We start from the raw sequence: 16,259 nt of genomic DNA, 5'->3' as shown, positions 1-16,259 counted from the left end.
CACAGAATAGACATATTTCTCAAGCTCACATGAAACATTCACTAAGATGGACCATATTTAGGACCACAAAACACACCTTAACAAATATAAAATAGAAACCACACAAAGTATGTTTTCAGACCATCATAGAATTTTCACCAAAATACCTTATCATATTATAGAGGGCATGGATTGCATGAAGCACTGGGTGTGGTGCAAAAATAATAAATATTGTTATGCTGCAAATAAATATAAAATAAATTAAAAAATCTTATCATCATCTCTACCAATTTTAAATAATAATGTCATTTTTGTTGATGGTTATATGTATTTATTTCTTCTCCCCATGCTGCCTAGTCATTTAATAGTTGGAACCCTTATGGCTTCATTATTTAGATTATAAACTGTTGAAATTAAGCTCTGTATCATTTCCTTACTTGACTCACCTGCATTCCCTCACTGATGAATCACTCTCTGGCCCTAGACACTCAATCCTTTCCCTCCCATATGAGGACGGTTTGCCAGTAATGATAGCCTTCTATTCCTCTCTCATCCTGCATCTACAGCTTCACCATTATCTCTCCAAAAGGAAAGCACATTTCTATCCTGCCCCACTTCACACACTCTCTCACTTGCAGGAAGTATGTCTGTTAATAAAAATCCCCCCACATATCTTTGAATTTCTGGAATTGGTTTTAAATAGAAAATATGGTCTTAACTGTCCCTATGGCCCCTAGGACTCACAACCATAAAAACATCCTTTGACATCTTTGCAAGATAAGCTCCACCCCCCAAAATTTCCAGGTGAGAAGGAGTTGTAAATATGGCGTATCAAATTGATTTTTTAAACCTGGCCTTGTTCTAAAAGAGGCTGAGAAACTGATCCCAATTAAAGGAAACTAAAGGTACAGAGCAACTAGATGTAGTATGTCATCCTATACTAATTCCTGTAAGGAGGTTTACACACACACACAAATACATGCACACACACAGGACATTACTTGATAAATTGATAAAAATGGAATTGAGTGGGAGATTAGTGAAAAGTTTTGCATCAGTGTGAAATTTACTGAAGGAGATAACTCTGGTGTCAGATAATATTCTTTTCTAAGAAATGCACTATGGGAGCACCTAGGTGGCTCAGTCATTAAGCATCTGCCTTTAGCTCAGGTCAAGATTCCAGGGTCCTGGGATCAAGCCCCGCATTGGGCTCTCTGCTCAGCGGGAAGCCTGCTTCCTCCCCTCCCACTCCCTCTCTCATTGTGTCTCTCTCTGTCAAATAAATAAAATCTTTAAAAAAAAAGCACTATGAAATATTCAGGGAGAAAGTGTGTGATGCATGAAATGTATTCTCAATTATTCAAGAATGTATGCATAATTTTCCTGTATGTATATGTGTTTTCCTATATAGAGAAAAGGGGAAGGAGGAAAGGAGAGTGAGAAGGTAAACAGGTCAAAACCTTAATAGGAATACCTGGATAAAGGGTATATGGCTTTACCATCTATGCAACTTTTCCACAACTTTATTTTCAAATACATTTTAAAAAATTTAACCCAGCCTTTGAGATTTCTGACTTTGATTCCAGAAGGTACTGCCTCCACCATACTCTGACCCCAGATGTGTGCAATGCTAACTTTAAAATAGTTGTCACAAGTTCTGTCCAATGCAAGAAACCTGGGATCCTCTCTGCACATTTGAAACATGCTAACATTTCAACAAGGTTTTACAAAACTGGCAAAGAGCACCCCCACTTAAAAAAAAAGATTTTAGAAATTGTATGCAATATAAAACAAATAACAAAGAACAATAATTCAACATGTTTACTAACATGGAATCCCTAATTTCTTTTTTCTCTAGTGCCACCAGGTTGCTCATCTTCTCGGTTTTGCAGTGTGAATGATTTGCCAGCACTTTGTTTGCTCTGCTAGTCAGTTAGCAGTCCTCCACCAGATTTCCGTCTTCCAAAAATGTTGACAACTTTTGTCCTTTATGTTCCTTCTTGTCATCCTTAAGCATTTATTTTTAAATCCTTTACGTGTTTTAACAGCTTTATTGAAATACGGCTCACATACCATAAAATTCACCTATTTAACATGTATAATTCCTTGATTTTCAGCATCACCACAGTCAATTTTAAAACATTGTCATGACTTAAGAGAAACAAATCTGCAACTTTTTGCTATTATTCTCCTCTCCCCTCCTCCCTCCAGCTCTAAAATGAACCAATTTCTCTCTCTAGATTTCCCTATTCTGGACATTTCATGTGAGTGGAATCATATGTGACTATTAGTGACTGGCTTCTTTCATTTAACATTTTTTTTCAAGGTTCATCCGTGTTGTGGCATGGATTGGTCTTTTTTTTTTTTTTAAGATTTCATTTATTTATTTGACAGACAGATATCACAAGTAGGCAAAGAGGCAGGCAGAGAGAGAAGGGGGGAGGAAGCAGGCTCCCCACTGAGCAGAGGGCCTGATGTGGGGCTCGATCCCAGGACCCTGGGATCATGACCTGAGCCGAAGGCAGAGGCTTTAACCCACTGAGCCACCCAGGTGCCCCTGGATTGGTCTTTTTTATTCCAAACAACATTATATCATAGGGATATGTTATATTTTATTTACCCATTTATCAGTTGACAGATGTTTGAATTGTTTCCTTCTTTTGACCTTTTAATAAGATAGCTATGAACATTTCTTTACAAGTTTTTGTGTAGACCTATGTTTTCATGTCTCATGAGTATATATACCAGGAAGTGGAACTGCTGGGTCCTATGTTCACCCTATGTCTAACATTTTGAGCAACTGCCACACTGTTTTCTAAAATAGCTGTACCATTTTTCATTCTCACCAACATTGCATGGGGGTTCTAATTTCTCCACATTTCCAATAATATTTGTATTTTTTTTTTTTTAATTTTAGCCATCCTTGTGGGTGTGAAATTTTGGCAAATATTTTGATTTGCATTTTTCTAATGGTTAATGATATTGAGCAGTTTTCATCTAATCTTTTACTTTTAATGGCATTTTGGAAAGAGGGGAGTGTTTGGTCTACTTAATTTAAGGTGAAACACAGTAGTTTATTTGAAAAGTAACAGGCCATATTTTTTCTTCTAAATATTTGAAAACACATAGTGTCAAGTCTTTAACAACATATACAATGTACTATACTTTTTGCATATTACACTTACTGAGTGATTAAGGGACAGTGAAATTCTGCCCTGAATTTTCTCCGTAAGAGAGAATTCACTCAAATGGCTCCTCAGGGTTGACTATAAGGCAGAGCAGAACTGGTTTCCAACAGCCTCTAAAACCTGGTGCCTTTTTGACACCAATGCTGCATACACCTGTTGTGAATAAGTGTGTAGCACAGGTGATAAATACATTAGAAATCTGAGAGCTTTGACGTGAGCACATAGCATATGTCTCAGAGATGGATGGCAAGGTGATTTATTTATTTATTTATTTGGCAAGATGTTTTAAAGGGGCTTTTGCACTTTAATCACAGTGTATCACACCTGCCCAATGATAACAGTGCAAGTTGGATGCCGGATATATGGGAAGTTATATTGTCTATGAGCTCTTGGACATATTTAAACATTTATGTAGTAAAAATAAAAAAAAAAAAGATGTAGTAAAACCATAAGAAAAAGATGTTGGGTGCCTCATAAGGACAGGGAGGAGGGTTCAGGAGACCTGGCAAGGGTGGATCAGTCCATCAAGACTAGAAGTTAGCTCACTCTCAATAACAGCATTTCAGAAAGTATATTTCCTTTGAGATTGGGAAGGAAATCTCTTTCCATATAACAGGAAGGAAGAGGAAAAAGAAGAATGGGGAGGTTTTTTTTTTGTTGTTGTTGTTTTTTGAAGGATTTGGGTTTGTTTTGTTTTGTGAGAAGCTCGGTCACTGCTTTGTTGCTCCTCTGTGAGCTGTGGTCCAGCACATCTGCTGGACAAGCGAAGATGGCATAAGTTTGAGGAAAGTAAAGGAAATTTGAAATAGATATGAGGGCCACCTGGGTATCTCAGTCAGTTAAGAATCTGCCTTTGGTTCAGGTGAGGACCCTGGTGCCCTGGGATTGAGTCCTGCTCCCTGCTTGGTAGGAAGTCTGCTTCTCCCTCTACCTCTGTCACTCACTCTGATTGTGCTCCTGCTCTCTGTCAAATAAAATTTGAAATAAAATAAATTAGATCTGGGTACACTGAGGAGAGAATGTACTAAGGAAACAGGGACCTAACTCCATTTATTTTGTTCAAGTTAATAAGTCTTGGATAAGTATTTGTGGAGAATGAATGATTTCCAGGTAGTGCTAGGGCTGAATTTCATGTGGCATCAGTAGACTCAGTTGTGATTAGACTCAGTTTTAACATGAGAGATTTAATCCAACAATAATCAGTTACATACAGAAAGGCATTTCTAAAAGAGGCAGAGAGACAAAATTTTGCCAGATAGGAAGGACTGAAGGGGATTAGATGGTGTCGTCCACTTGTACTAGAGCCTGTTTTGTTTTGTTTTGTTTTTTACCTGAAGAATGGCTGATGCAATATCACATTAGTGTTAGGTATGCAACTCTATGCTGTGCTGTGCTCACCACAACTGCAGCTACCACATGTCACCAGATAACGCTGTTCCAGTACCATGGACTCTATTTTCTATGCTAGATTGGTGCTTATTACACGTTGGTTACCCGACAACCCGTCAGTGAGGAAAGGAATAAATTAGCTGGATAGGCAAGAAGTGGAAGGTGAATGATGTGGATTTAAAAATTAACAGGGACGTATAAGCTGGGAGGACAGGGGCATGAAGGAGAGGGACAGAATGTCAGACTATAGTCTTCCCATGGCAGAAATATTCCTGGTAATAAGCTCTACAGGGTGGCACAAAGTGCACTGGATTGGACATAATGGACCCTAAAATGAGATTACTTGGGAACCAGCAGGCTGGGTTACTAGCTGGTCTGTCCGCATAGATGTTAGAGCCTCCTGTACCCCCTCCTCACCTCTTCAGGCTCCCTGCCCAGGGCTCTTTCCCACCTTTTGTCCCCCTCAGGGCCTCCACAGCATCAAATCTGCATTCCTTCCGTGACCCCAACATTGAATTAGTGTAGGGTCAATTATAACCTGGACAAGAAGCTACAAGTGTGGTAGTGAGAGAGGTGATGGGCATCTGGTTTTTTGTTTTAGCCCTGAGCAGTCCTGAGACTGTCCTGAGCAGTCCTGAGACTGTCCAGAAGACTACCTCAGGTGTTCTCTAGCACACTCACCCCATTTTGAGTCCCAGTCTGAGGTGGAGTTGCCCTCCCTCCAGAGCCCTGTTGGAAGTGTGGGAATGTGTGCCGTCTTGCCTCCCCCTAAAAAAAAGCATTCCATGGAGTTCCATGGTAAGCCCCCAAACATCTGTATCCTGGTACACAGTCTAGAACTCACCTCTGGTTCATAAGTTGCACATGTTCTGGGGAAGAGCTACCATGGCTCCACTAAGGCCGTGAATATTGAAGGTGGCATACTGCCACCCTAGCCATAGTAAAGGCCGTATCTTATATATTGTCATCGAGTGTGGATGGAAGGCAGGCACCAAGATCACCTTCCCCCAAAGGGGATGCCATGCCTGACAGCCTGCAGGTATTGCTTGCATACTCAAGGAACAGAACCATGGCTTTTTGGTATAAGGCAAGGGTAGGCTGTGCCAGATTCCAGTCTGCCTCAAAGTGGTGGTGCCTGGATCAGACTGAGGAAGGAGGGGAGAGGGACAGGGTCCTGAGAAGGGGATGATTAGACATAAACTTTTGTTTTACCAGCAAGGTCCCTCTTTCACTTTTTCATTTCTTCAAAGGTGTCTTATCCTGGTAGGTGGTTGTTGCCTTGTAAACATTCCTACCACTAACAGCTAAGTGATGCTTTGGTTCTGCAAAAACCATCTTCAGTCCAGCAGCCTGAAGAAACACCCAGGGAGGGGAAACACTTCCAGTGGGAAACCTCAATGTCAAGTTTAACGTGACTCACAGGAGATTCTTCAGCATCATCTAGGGTATTCTTTTATGCTACCCCAACCAGCCCAAGATCAACCCGAACAACACCACCCCCTGAAAACACTCCCATTCAGAGTTCATCCACCTGTGGGACCCTCTGATCACTGAATTCTAAGTAATGATTAAGCTACTGTAACACAATAACAGTGAAGAAACTACAGTGTCTTAATCATTTTATGAAAACTATACCTGTCTTTGATCATCCTCAGATATAGAAGACTTGTAAAGGGTGTAAAACATTCAATGAGGGGAGAGGTGTGAGCTACTATATATTTTCAGCCATGGGACAGGAGAGAGAGCCCAATTCCTCAAACTTCATCAGAGAGGGAATGGGCTTTGGGGGGCTTTTGGGGGCACATGATATATATTTCCCAAGAGATCCAGGAGATTGGTCACCTTTTAGAAGCTGAAGGAAAAAATCAGTAACAGCTGAACTGAGTTACCCAAAACCTATGCTCCCAAGACAGTACACAGAACAGACCTCACTTTATTAGAGAAACATTTATTCCTCACAAGGGATTATTTTGGGGTAGGAAATGCCCCCAAAACCCCCTGACTGGAAATTCTGGAGAAGTTTTCTGTCTAACTAGTAGAGACACATCTCTGCACACAGTGCCTTCAGGAGTTGTGAGAGTGGCCGGAGGCCACTGGGCAGCTTGCCGCCCGCATATGGCCTTTGGGTGGGGCGCAGGCTCCCTGGGGGCATGGAGAGGGGATACCTCTGACGCAGTAGCTGGTCCTGAAATGCCACAACTTCCTGGGGCTGTCTGTCCTTGTTTCTGAGCTGTCTGTTACTTCCAGTAAGGCCTTGGCCAGCTTGGACAGCTTCTTGCTGGCAGGACCTGGTATTTGTCTCCTTATGGGCGGAAACCCTGTAGTTGAAAGGGTACAATGGGACAGGCTGTGCCTGGGCCTGCACTTGTGCTTTCTGCTGAGTTTTCCCCAACTTGGTTGGGGAGGGAAAGGGCTGTTGTGGGCAGGTGCGGTGCTGCCTATTGCACGCGACGCCCCATTCTCTCGTCTTGGAACTTCCCAACAGCTGTTATGATTTTCTGAGCTTCAGGCATCCTGGTAAAAGCAGCCCTCCCTTTAAGCAGGCCTCTACTTTCCACAGATGACAAGGGACTGGGCTTCCCCTAGGAGTTTTCTTGACTTTTGCATTTTATCCCAGGAGTAAGCCAATGCAAGAAGTCTTTTTTTTCTTTTTTCCTTTTTTTTTTTTTTTTTTTTAACTGAAAAGGCTTTCAGAAGGAGGCTGACCCTTCTGTGAAAGGCTTTCAGGAGGCAGCAGACACTCTTTGAATGGTCTGGGAAGGCTGGTTTCCCAGCTTTAACTTCCATACCGAATCCTGAGTAGGGAACCTCTTCTTCGATGCCACATCTTTAGTAGGGAAACTGTTCTCGGTTAGGATGTTCCCAGTCCTGTATCCCCTCCACCACGCTCTTGTGCCTTGGAACACAGAGGACTCATGGTCTTTGCAGCCGGTGGGGGATTCTTATTCTGGTACTTCCTTAAGACATGCTTAGGGACCCAGGGCTCCTGCTGTTGTTCCATAGTAATTCCTGTGTCCTCTGGATGGACACACAGCACCTGGGAAGCTCTCGTGTCCCCACTGCAGACCCCCTGGGCATGAGTCAGTGAGGCCTTATAAGTCAAATGATCTGAGACAGGGGGAAGGCCAGTGCATTGGGCTTGGACCTGGCTAAGCTCCCTGTCCTTCAGCATAAGCTTTAACTCATGCAAGAGTTGTTCTTTGAGATTCAATGATTTAGGATCTTGTGGAATTCGTATGTTTGGTGGGATGGTGGTTTTGACTTGATGCTCATTCCCCTGTATAATTTGGGAGCTAACTGGCTCGTTGGTTAGGTTGTGGCTGATGTTTATGAAATTCCTTGATCCTGAATATCTCCCTGGACTCTGTGGACATAACAACCAGTCTGGAGTCTTCATCTTTATGCCTTGTTGCCCTCCTCTTCTACCACCGTAATTTGCACTCTTACCCTTTGTCTCATGTCTGAATGCACCTCGCCTTGTAGATAGCCTTGGGGACCCACCTGTTGCCTATGGTGTCATGTGTGACAGGTGTTAAGAGTTTGGCTGCCGTCCTTAGTTTTCGGAACATCCTCTGCAAACTGATGGTTGATATTACAGGGTGATGGTCTCAGAATTCTCTGTTCTTCCTTGCCCACAGTTGAGGTAGCAGGGAGACGATGATCCGGGATGGGGGCTGAATTTGCTGTTCCTGCTTTGTCTCCATGGAGCCATTTCAAGCTTCTTTCAAGGGAGCTGAAGCTCCCAGGTTTACAATTTGCCCCAGAAATCACATTGGTTGAGGAGGAAAGGCTAGAATGGAATGTGGACTCTTTCAATTAGAAGAGCTCTATGATTTCATGGACCCTAGAGGGATGGCTCCATGTCCCCCTCTTATGAAATCTTTAAACATGGTATTCCATCTTTGTACTTTGCCAGGTCACTGCATTAGGTTCAACAAAGACAAGCTCCAGGAAGGTATTCAGGGAGTAGACCTCAACCTCTGATGGTAGCAATCTTCTCTGTTTTATTTCAGTCTGGCGAACTTCTCAGAAAGAGGTGATGTCTGCTTCATAGCATACTATGAATTATGCACAGTCCCAGGAAACTGGCCCTCATTGATTTCCTCAGACTTTTGCTTAAATGTATCTTCAGGGCATTTTCCTGTTGTCCCTCACCCACAGTCTCCGCAGACACCATGGAGTTCTTCACTGATGGGCTCCTCTAATTTCTTTCTCAGAATCCTACCCTGTTTCATTATCTGAAGAGCTAACTAGGTCCCTCAACAGATAATCTTCTGGGCCATTCTCTGGGATGTGTCCCTGATTCTTCTTCCAGTCATCATTTTCCTTCTCCAGATTTTTGTCCTTCTCCAAATCATTGTGATCCTTCTCCAGGTCATTGTACTTTGCCAGGTCACTGTACTCTAGCTGAAGCATTTCTGGGTCCTCCACGTACACACTTTTAGAGACACTCAATTTGATTTCATTCTTTAAAATTAGAGCTTCCACGATGGCCCCAAGACTCAGGTAGCTGTGGAAGAGTACTTGTACCACTCATCACTGCGAGAGATTCATAGAACCTACAGGGCAGGCCCACCAGTGTTGGATGAGCCTCTTTCGAAGATGCCTCTCTAGTTTTTTTTTCCCCCCCGAATCTCATAACTGAGGGGAGACTGTGCATGAGGGATAGAGATAGCAGCATGGGCCTGGGAAGGGCAGAGATTACAACTTGGGCTTTGGTGGCACAGGGGTTGGGAGAATGGTTATGAGCTGAAGGACGGTAATAGTCTTGGGATCTTTGGACCACAGTGGGTAAACCCCACACACGGTCCTGCCCCTAACCAACCCGTTCCATTCGAGATGTTGCATTTCAGTTGACATGACTCTCAGATTCATTCTGAGGTCTGTGAAAACACACTGCACAGATCTTGATGTCAGGTAGAGGACCGGATGGCAGAATTGGGAGTGGGGATGGAAGGTGGGCCTGGGGCTGGACATGAGGGAGGGGTTGGGGCTGGGTTTGAGGCAGGAGTTGAGGCGGGGTCTCAGGCAAGGATGGAGGAAGTGGATGGGGAAGTACTGGGCATTCCTGCTCTGTGGAGGCACTTGGGATTTTATCTGAGGCATCGGCAGCAGGGAAGAAGGACTCACTATGCAGAGTTTTGGAGACCCCAAAAGAGCTGGATGGGGGTTTGTTGTAAATGGCCCTCCTCCAAGGTTGCAGAATATGGGCGCTGCTGCTGCTGCATAGGCAGCTCCTTTGTTTGGTCTTTGCTGCTGCAGAAAGGAAGGGAGGATGCCAAACCATGCTTATCAGCAACTCTTTGCTTTGGAAAAGAACCCTTTGTTTCCTTCCATCTGAGGAAGTCACACCTCTTTTGGACTTGTTTCTCTAGGGAGTGCCAGGGCATCAGGGCTGAGAAGTGAGAGGTTACCAGGCTCTACAAGGTTGGCTGCAGGGTCTCCCCGGGAAGAAGCCTCTGAAGAATGGAGGGCCAGAAACTCTTGTTGGAAAGCCCATGGAGCCAGGGTCGAAGGGAAGACTCTTTGGCATGAGTTTGCCACCAAGGGAGGCCTAAAATTGACAAGCTGGAGGGGTCAATGCCTGTGATTGTTGGGACATAAGTACAGAACCCACCAGAGCTCTCTGAGGGTGAGCTGTCTGGAACAGGCGTCCTTGAGATGGGAATCGGTTTAGATGGAGTCACAGTTAAATTGCAGTCTGGCCGTGGTGAAGCAGACCGGGTTGGTGGTGCGTGATGATGAGCAAAGGCCTCAGTGGGATTCACCGTCTGGGACAACTCCATTAAGGGGCTGACTTCTTGGGAAAGGGTAGGGTCCAGAGAGAAGATGCTATTTAGAGACACTGTTTGTTTGGACAGACGGCTGAACCGAGTCACTCAAAACCCATGCTCTCAAGACAGTACACAGAACAGACATCACGTTATAAGAGAAATATTTAGTCCTCACAAGGCATTATTTTGGGGTAGGATGTGTCCCCCAATACCCTCTCACTGGAAATGCTGGAGACGTTTTCTGTGTAAATTGTAGGAAACACATTTCTGCACACAGTGCCATCGGGAGTCGTGAGTGTGGCAGCCTGATGCCCGCAGTTGGCCTTTGGGTGGGATGCAGGCTCCCTTGGGGCATGGAGAGGGGATACCTCTGATGCGGTAGCTGGTCCTGAAATGCCACAACTTTCTGAGGCTGTCTGTCCTTGTTTCTGAGCTGTCTGTTACTTCCAGTAAGGCATTGGACAGCTTCTTGCTGGCAGGACCTGGTACTGGTCTCCTTACGGGCAGAAACCCTGTAGGTGAACAGATACCCCAGGACAGGCTGTGCCTGGGTCTGCACTTGTGCTTTCTGCTGAATTTTCTCCAACTTGGTGGAGGACGAAATGGGCTGCTGAGGGCAGGTGCTGCCTATTGCATGCCAACACCCCATTTCTCCTCTTGGAACTTCCCAACGGCTGTCATGATTTTCTGAGCTTCGGGCGTCCCGGTAAAGGCAGCTCTGCCTTTAAGTAGGCCTCTGCTTTCCCCCGATGCTAGGGGACTATGCCTCTCCTGGGAGTTTTCTCCCCTTTTACATTTTATCCCAGGAGTAATCCATTGCATTAAAATCCTTTTTTTTTTTTTTTTTTTTCCTGAAAAGGCTTTCAGAAGGAGGCTGACCCTTCTGTGATAGGGTCTGGGAAGGCTCTCATCCCAGGTTTACCCTCAATACCGCGCCCTCTTCTTCAATGCCACATCTTTAGTAGGGAAACTGTCTGTTCTCGGTTAGGATGTTCCCAGTCCTGTATCCCCTCCACCACGCTCTTGTGCCTTGGAACACAGAGGACTCATGGTCTTTGCAGCCGGTGGGGGATTCTTATTCTGGTACTTCCTTAAGACATGCTTAGGGACCCAGGGCTCCTGCTGTTGTTCCATAGTAATTCCTGTGTCCTCTGGATGGACACACAGCACCTGGGAAGCTCTCGTGTCCCCACTGCAGACCCCCTGGGCATGAGTCAGTGAGGCCTTATAAGTCAAATGATCTGAGACAGGGGGAAGGCCAGTGCATTGGGCTTGGACCTGGCTAAGCTCCCTGTCCTTCAGCATAAGCTTTAACTCATGCAAGAGTTGTTCTTTGAGATTCAATGATTTAGGATCTTGTGGAATTCGTATGTTTGGTGGGATGGTGGTTTTGACTTGATGCTCATTCCCCTGTATAATTTGGGAGCTAACTGGCTCGTTGGTTAGGTTGTGGCTGATGTTTATGAAATTCCTTGATCCTGAATATCTCCCTGGACTCTGTGGACATAACAACCAGTCTGGAGTCTTCATCTTTATGCCTTGTTGCCCTCCTCTTCTACCACCGTAATTTGCACTCTTACCCTTTGTCTCATGTCTGAATGCACCTCGCCTTGTAGATAGCCTTGGGGACCCACCTGTTGCCTATGGTGTCATGTGTGACAGGTGTTAAGAGTTTGGCTGCCGTCCTTAGTTTTCGGAACATCCTCTGCAAACTTTTGGAGACCCCAAAAGAGCTGGATGGGGGAAGGGAGGATGCCAAACCATGCTTATCAGCAACTCTTTGCTTTGGAAAAGAACCCTTTGTTTCCTTCCATCTGAGGAAGTCACACCTCTTTTGGACTTGTTTCTCTAGGGAGTGCCAGGGCATCAGGGCTGAGAAGTGAGAGGTTACCAGGCTCTACAAGGTTGGCTGCAGGGTCTCCCCGGGAAGAAGCCTCTGAAGAATGGAGGGCCAGTAACTCTTGTTGGAAAGCCCGTGGAGCCAGGGTCGAAGGGAAGACTCTTTGGCATGAGTTTGCCACCAAGGGAGGTCTACAATTGACAAGCTGGAGGGGTCAATGCCTGTGATTGTTGGGACATAAGTACAGAACCCACCAGAGCTCTCTGGGGGTGAGCTGTCTGGAACAGGCGTCCTTGAGATGGAAATCGCTTTAGATTGAGTCACAGTTAAACTGTAGTCTGGCGAAGCAGACTGGGTTCTTGGTGTGTGATTAAGAGCAAAGGTCTCAGTGGGATTCACCCTCTGGTAAGGTGCTATCCAGTAAGGTGCTGACATTGTGGGAAAGGGTTGGGTCCAGAGAGAAGATGGTATTTATAGACACTGTCTCTGTTTGGACACTACAGTCCACTGAATGGGCATGATGGGGTGGGACAGGAGGTGGAAAGGCAGGGCGCTGGGCTGGGAAATGGTCCATTGGGAATTTGGAATCCAAGGGAGGAAAGGGCTCTGGTGGCAAAGAATCACCTGGTGGTGAGGGTGGAAAGAAATCAGCCACAGGGATCACTGGGTTAGGTGAGAAGATGGAGGCAGGTGGTGGGGAAGACTCAGGCAGCGAAGCTGGTATTAGCTCTCCTGGAGGGACTGCTGAGAAGTCAGTGGAGAGAGTGAACGATGAAGAAGTCACAGGAGCTGTGGAAGCCAAGGAAGTAGATTCTTCCAGAGCCTGCAGGAACAGCAGCCGATCGATCTCAGCAGTTGTGCTGTTACATACCTCACAGGAGGGGTCTGGACATAACAGTTGATGGAAGTGGATGGTATCATGATGCTGGCTGAGGGCGCTGCAGGAGACAGGAGGTACAAAACTGCAGCCAGGACCAGAACAAGGGAGGGGCCACCTGATGACTCATGTACCTTCACAGTGCCCACTTTTATGACTTCACAGAGTACTCAGTAGCTTTCACCTCCAATACCTGTTCCTATGGCAACCCCCTCCCATGGCATGACACACTGCAGTGAATTCTGAAATTGTATAAAATGTGTTCTAAGAGGCATCAGGACCGAAGGGGAAAGAATGGTCACCTTCTTAAAACAGAGATCAGCTTCCGGGTCTCCTCCACTTTTCTTCGGTGGCATCTGTTGTCTGGGAAACCAGGAGAATGAGTTATGTAGTCAAGTAGAAAGACATATAATAATACAGGAGTCCTCTTATGGGACATCCTTGGGATGTTGGACTCTGAATGCCCTTATAATCAATAGGTGAGGGCAAATGGCCAATGATGTGAAGCTGGTTAGTAATCTTGCTTCACTTATACTTTCATGTAAATTATCCATGTGATGATCAGACCATCTCTGTGAAGCAGAGAGATCAGTGGTTACCTCAGGGAAGACTCCTGAGTATCCATGATGTCACAGAGCTTTCACAAAGTGAGGAGACAGAAGTTCTGACTCTTGTCATCTCACACAGCCACCTATTGGGCAGCACTCATTGTCCAGATCAATCACTGCTTCATGCTCAGTAATGGTCAGAGCGGGGAATCTGAGAAGGGTTTTGCACTCTGGCTGCATTTCCATGAGCCTCTCCTCTGAGGCCTCTGTTTCCTGAGAGGGAATGTACCTAGTGCCTCGCATCCTCAGAGATCATGGACTGGGCCCTCATGGAGAGGACAGCAAGGATAAGCCTTGGAAAGCTCAGGTGGAATAGGCAGAACCTTACCTTCCAGAGTCCTGCCTTTCCTCCTTCTCTTGGCTCTGCTCTGATGCTAGAAGAAAAGTAAGAATGAGGGAGGTTGGAAACTATGTCTTAGCTTTCTCTCAGAAATGAAGACATTCTTTATCCAAGAATACTAGGACTTTATTAAAAAGAACTTTGTGTTCCGCTTTTTTCAGTTTTTTGCTTCTTTGAAAAACTGAGGAGTTTGTCTGGGAGGTCTACACCTGGTATTCTCAGAAGTCCTTTGTTCAATGTGGACATAGAAAATGAACCCTGACAGTCACATCTGTGCTCCCTTAGGTAGGACCCTGTATCCTACGCCATAGCTCAGACCCCACTCTCTTCTCAATGGCTCAGCACTATTCTCCTGATTAGCCCAGCATGAAGTAAGGCTTGATCGAGTGATGCTTAACCTGGGAAAGTGACTCATGATCAAGTGCTGGGAAACTGTTCTTTTACACAGATCCCATTTTCTCAAAATAACCCACTCCACGAGTATGGATTCCCTGTGTTTGGGATTTTACCCAAGACCCACCACCATCCACCACCATATCCAGATAGATTGTGAGTTACAAGTAGAAATCTTAGTCCTTCCTTAACCCTTAGCCCTGCCAGGCCTCTTTTCCTAGAGGAACGAATGTCTGTCCTGTTTTAGGTGTTTCTCTGGCTCTACCAAACTCATTTTAAAATTTGGGATTGAGGGTACCTGGATAGCTCAGTTGGTTAAATGTCTGCCTTGGGCTCAGGTCAGGATTCCAGGATCTTGGAATCTAGCCCCACATTGCATTCCCTGCTTAGCTCTCCCTGTGCTCACCCCCCCCCCCCGCTCACTTGCTTTCTCTTAAATAAATCTTAAAAGTAGATTAATTTCGGATTAGAAATGGAAACCATACTAATTGATGTTGAGACACACACACCCCTCCCCCGAGGATTTCTTACCTTTTGGGTGGTTTTGGTTTTCCAAGTTGAAATGGAATCCCCACCAGGTAGCACAGGAACAGAAGGAGCAATCCCAACCCACACAGGAAGGTGAAGTTGGGATCAGTCTCTAAGCATGTTGAGCCAGAGCTCAGACATGGCTTAGTATCACTATTCAAAAATGAGAGAACATTCCAGTGTTTGAACTCCATTGTCTGAATCACAAGACAGCCTATACTGTGCACACGCTGAATATATATCCTCCCCAGGCTTACATCACAGAGCACTGTCACAAAGATAGGGGACAACTGAACAAAGTGTGTCCACAGCCCCTCCTCCACCCACTAGCTCAGAAGAGCCCCACCCCTCCTAGGTCCCTCAGGTTTTCTTTTCATCCTATTCTCCTACTCCTTTACATCATTTATGAAATTTATGAAACTTTCTGTTTGTTTCATATATAATCCATATACTACCTGGGTCCCCCTTTAATGTTTGGGAACTTGACTTGGGTCTTACTAGTTCCATGCCTTGATCATCTGCATGGCTACGTGGAATTTTTGCTTGTACACTGACATTTACACTCAGAATCACAGAGGTCCTTAGATCCAGCTTTCATATACAATGTGTTTGCCTGGGACACCTGGTGGCTCAGTCAGTTAAGTAATCACCCTCAGCTCAGGTCATGATCTCAGGGTCCTGGGATCAAGCTCATTTCAGAATGATTTGATAGCTGTCTAGCTGAATTTCTGCAGACAAAACTAAGGTCTCTAACTTCTTTGCTATCTTGGACTGCAATCTCAATGCCTACTTCTTAGTCCCCTCTCATAGATGGGTAACCTGAAGGACAGAGAAGGTAATATATATTTAGTGGTTTAGCATGAAAGTGGGAGCCAGGGATAGAGAGCCCCCTTATACTGTGAGGAAGTATTTGGATGTAAATGACAGAAAATATAACTTAACTGACTTAAAAAGGAGATGTAGGTAAAAAAGGTAGAAAAACCTGAAAACAAAACAATCTATTTCATACCACTCAAAGTGTGGTCCTTGGCCTAGTCACACTGGAATCACCCAAGAACTGTTCTAGAGTACAGAATCTCAGACATCCCGCTGATCTGTTGTAGGGATGGTATTGGTGCATGGATCCTTTTCATCTGCCAATGTGCCCACACTTAAGCTGCCACAAGCCCTTGCTGCTAACAACTCACAGCTGGCCCTTTCTCTAGAGAGTTACTCCTGGCCAAACAGGAGCTTCTTCGCTTGGAAAGCTACACAGTACCCACCCAACAAACTTCATTTAACAATTGGCTGGTACCAAGGGATGAAAGCCTGGTTCCTCATCTTAGGGTGAGATTACTTAGTGC

At 45.1% G+C, this 16,259-nt stretch overlaps 1 protein-coding gene and 1 pseudogene across 2 annotated transcripts; both read right to left on the bottom strand.

Annotated features, from left to right (window-relative positions):
* Window positions 1-7,948: 7,948 nt before the first annotated feature.
* Window positions 7,949-10,342, bottom strand: LOC309847203 (spermatogenesis-associated protein 31D3 pseudogene; annotated as a pseudogene). The gene has a single exon. The product of its transcript is annotated as a spermatogenesis-associated protein 31D3 pseudogene (transcript).
* A 1,932-nt stretch (window positions 10,343-12,274) lies between these two features.
* On the bottom strand, window positions 12,275-15,006 carry LOC309847202 (spermatogenesis-associated protein 31D3-like; the record flags this gene model as incomplete). The annotated part of the gene is made up of 4 exons (XM_082697150.1): window positions 12,275-13,108; window positions 13,350-13,410; window positions 13,984-14,029; window positions 14,920-15,006. Coding segments are annotated over 4 exons (747 nt in total), but the record flags the coding sequence as incomplete, so codon positions are not given.
* Between the last annotated feature and the right edge of the window lie 1,253 nt (window positions 15,007-16,259).

This window comes from Mustela nivalis (assembly GCF_964662115.1).
Source record: "Mustela nivalis genome assembly, chromosome: 13".
Taxonomy (NCBI): Eukaryota; Metazoa; Chordata; class Mammalia; order Carnivora; family Mustelidae; genus Mustela; species Mustela nivalis.
The sequence above is the reverse complement of the archived record's forward strand: the minus strand, read 5'-3'. Positions and strand labels throughout refer to the sequence as shown.